The sequence below is a fragment of the Echinops telfairi genome, unplaced genomic scaffold (assembly GCF_000313985.2).
Source record: "Echinops telfairi isolate 266 unplaced genomic scaffold, ASM31398v2 ScPeMD7_7469;HRSCAF=8507_0, whole genome shotgun sequence".
Classification (NCBI taxonomy): domain Eukaryota; kingdom Metazoa; phylum Chordata; class Mammalia; order Afrosoricida; family Tenrecidae; genus Echinops; species Echinops telfairi.
This window is the reverse complement of record NW_022111372.1, coordinates 49,818,097-49,821,937: the sequence shown is the minus strand read 5'-3', so window position 1 is coordinate 49,821,937 and position 3,841 is coordinate 49,818,097. Positions and strand designations below refer to the sequence as shown.

Below are 3,841 nucleotides of genomic sequence, written 5' to 3'. Positions count from 1 at the left end.
TGATCTCCCTTTTGACCCATTCTAAAGTTGTTTGTTATAAAAAAAAGTGAAGGGGAAATACAAGTGGATTAAGACTCTGGTTAATTCCTTCTGACCATAGACCAGGGATTTGAATAGTCTTGCTGTCATACAGAATGCTTTAAAAGTAGATTTTTTAAAAAAAGTAGATTATTGAAGATTCCATTGGGTAAAATTTGGCACCTTATCACTTGATCTCCCCTTTGACCCATAATACAATTGTTCTAGTTTTTAATATTTTCTGTTTTCTATTGAATCTTTTCTCTGTGTTACTTTGTTATTATTAGTTTTTTTCAAAAATGTTTTTCTGCATATGAAATCCAGGCTGGGCAGGTTTATAGTGACAGTACCTGCATGAATGGCTCCTTGGAGGTCTGACAGGGCAGGCTGGGGGAAAGGGAGAGCTACTCACTGAGTACAAGAAGGGAGAAGATGTCCCGGGGTTGATTGTTGGGGTGATGTACAACTCTTTTTAAGATGATTGAGTCGATAGGACAAAATACCCATTTATAGACTATCAAGGGCTCATGAGGGAGGGGGGAGCGGGGAAGGAGGGGAAAAATGAGGACCTAATGTCGGGGTTTAAGTGGAGAGAAAATGTTTTGAGAATGATGTACAAATGCGCTTTACACAATTAGTGTGTGTATGGATTGCGATAACAGTTGTATAAGCCTCTAATAAAATGTTAAAAAAAGAAATAGATAAATGGCTCCATGAGCCTTGCCTTTCTAAAAAAAAAAAAAAAAAGATGATTGAGTCATGTTAAAGTAAAAAAATAAATAAAAGGAATGAGCTTAAATACAGAAAAAGGAGGGGGAAGAAAGGCTGGGAAGGTGTGAGAGGAGAGGTGGGGGTTCCGGTCACTGTAAACTAAATATTGTGATGAAATACATAGAGCAAAAACGTATCCTTCCAGGCAGTTTCATGTGTTCAGTTCAGCGATGTTACTACGTTTACCATGTTGTCTACTGTGACTCCCACAACCCCTTTCCAAAGTTTTATGTCATCACAAACAGAAACTCAGCTGTAACTCCTCACGCCCCACCCCACCATCCCTGGAAGTCGCGAATACACTTTTGCCGCTGCACTTGCTTTGTCCAGATGTTTCCTTAAAAAGTGCCATCCTATACTATTTGGTCCGTTGTGTGACTAATTTCACTCAGGACAAGGGCTTTACGGATAGGGGTGACAATGTGGAACTGAGAGTAATCAACAGATCTTTTGAGTAGTTTCGCTGTGAAGAGGAAGAGGGAAGTGCAGGAAGGATGGCTGAAGTGGAATGTGAGGTCATGAAAGGATTCTTTGAAAGGTGAACTTGCCGAGCACTATTGATGGGTGACCGGAAGTGGTGACTATGAAGGTGACGAGGAGGGTAGTGGGAGTATTCATTGATCAAGGGATCTTTCCGTTCGCCAGGCTGTGGCTGGCGTGTTACTGTGATGCTTCCTGGAAGCTCTGCTACTGGTGCTTCCACTATCAGCAGGTGCACGGACTTCAGCCGAGCTTCCAGTTTAAGACAGGGTCAGGAGAAAGAAGGATCTGACCGTTGGAGTAGTCTTAAGTAGCAGTCTCTACTTTCTATCTAGGCTCTAGTAGCCTTTGCAATGGCTACATAGCACTCACAGACAGTCCTCATGATTAAAGGGTTTATTAAAGAAGTTAACAGGCTGTAATGCAAATGAGCAGTGCTCAGGCTAGAGTTGTCCATCGGGACATGTCACAAAGTTCTTTCAGGCTGCTAATAGATGCCCAAAGGATATCACTCTGCTGTAAAGCTCAACCTGAAGGCATTCAACTCAGCTCCTTGGGTCAGCAAACTTAGCTCTCTGACTTAAGTGCCCAGGGGCACCCTCACGTCACAGGCCAGCCTCCTGAGCAAAACCACTCATCTTGACGGCTCTGTGGGTCGGGAAGTCCCGGCTCTGGCTGCCGGTTCTGCTGCTGCTCCTCAGGTGTCTTCTGGCTCCAGGAGGTGCACTGTGAAAAGATCTTGGGTCCAGAGAGCGAGCCCCACTCCTGGCTCTTGATGGTAATGAGATTCCTCCCCCTGCTTCTCATAGGGCTCATTTTATTATTTTGTTGTCTCATACGATGACTGAAACCTCTTTATTCCTGTGATTCCAAAAGGGCACAAAACACACGTCTTGTCCATGCTTCCCTCTCTACCTCTCAGAGGGTTCATTTCATACACAGCAGGAAGGCACTTCAGGGAATCCTGGTCACAATTACTCACAGGTGAATCCTATCTGTGTCTTCCACACCGTCTTACCAGACCCCTGTAGGGAAAGATCCTTCAAAAAAGGCCATTGAAAATACTCAGGTAGCAGTGGAATATTGTCTGCCACAGTTTGGAGGGCACTGAAAACAGGGACTGTGGGCGAACTGCTCAGCCAAGATGGCGTGGACCTGACGGCACGGGTGCAGCCAAGCTTGGGGACTGATGTGTTCCCTGATGTGTTCACTGATGTGACATGACCCAAGAGGGGAAGAAACAGCTGCAAACATCCGTTAGCTACTGGAACATGGAATGAACGGAGTCTGAATCAATGAAAGCGAAAGCTGCCCAGAGAAAGTAGAACACTTGAAGATCGATGTTCTAGGCATCAGTGGTGAGCTGAAAGCGACTGGTATCGGCCATTTTGAATGGGACAACCAGACGGTCTCCCATGCCAGAATTGAGGAGGAAAGTCCCCTGGCGGTCATTGTCGGCAAGAACATGTCAAGACCTCCCCTGAAGAACGTTACTGTCAGAGACAGGCTCGATGACCACGCTCAGACTACACCAAGGGGATGTGCAGCTACATGGAGCGGAGATCAAGGGTCAAGAGGCCAGGTCCCGGGAGCGGGAGGCTGTGTGAATGGGCAGCCCCAAGGACGAGACGGGGTCAGTACGTGGGGAAGAGATGACGTGGGCACCACTTTCGTCAGGAGACTTGAGAACTGCTTTGGGCTCCCCTGCTGGCCCCACCCCAGCTCACTGGGAAGGCCAGCTGGCAGATGGAGCCTATCCAAGCTTGGTGGTGTGCAGCTGATTGGCAGGTGGCTTTGCTTGCTGGTGGGGAGTGGCAGAATCAATCAAACAGGTGCCCGTCCAATTAAAACTCTGACCTTGATCGTTACAGTTCAGGAAACCAAGGCCTGATGCCCACAGCTATCAGCCCATTTGGTGTCTCTGCGGGGGATGCCTGCTTCTGGTGTGTACATTTCTGAAACTGCACCCTCTCTCCCTGTCCTGTCCCCACCTCCTCCAGCTTAGGCGTCATGGTCTGACCCCCTGGAGGTCTCTGGGCCCAGGCCCCTGCCCCCTGGGGAGCCCAGCCAGCATCTCCAACCAGCCAGCTGAATTCCGTCTCTACCTCTGTTACCAGAGGGTCCTTGGAGGGAGAGGTGCCATGATGTGCTGGGGGACCTGTGTCCCTGGTGGCAGAGGTCAGGCGCAGGGCAGCTGTGGAACCCAGCATAGATGCTGGGCTTTTGCTGCAGTGACTGTGGGTGAGGTCTGTGTGCCCACGGGTGCCAGGCCCGGGAGGGGAAGTGAGCTCACGTTGGTGGTCCCGTGGTAGCGACAGTGGTCCTGAGCCTGGGCTGCAGCAGGCCGGTTTGAAGAGTAGCAAACCTCTATCCACTCTACACAGGCTGGCGGGAGGGTGGATGTGGGAGGAGCGCCCGGATGTCCACCTCTCTCCTCCCAGGGCGGGGCTCAGGGCCGGTCGCAGGGCACAGGGCCTTTTCTCCGCTCGCGGCTCAGCAGGGTCACCAGCTTGGCCTTGAAGCCCGTCTGCGCGCCCGGGCGGCCGCCGCCCGCCACCTCGACCTCTTCCCC

General features: G+C 50.0%; 1 protein-coding gene across 1 annotated transcript in view; it reads right to left on the bottom strand.

The window, feature by feature from the left end:
- Positions 1 to 3,718: 3,718 nt before the first annotated feature.
- DOK3 (docking protein 3) overlaps positions 3,719 to 3,841 on the bottom strand; it is a 3,692-nt gene continuing 3,569 nt past the window's right edge. The window contains exon 6 of the mRNA XM_004697153.3: positions 3,719 to 3,834. Coding sequence (XP_004697210.2) covers positions 3,719 to 3,834 — 116 coding nt within the window. The remainder of the gene's footprint in view (positions 3,835 to 3,841) is intronic.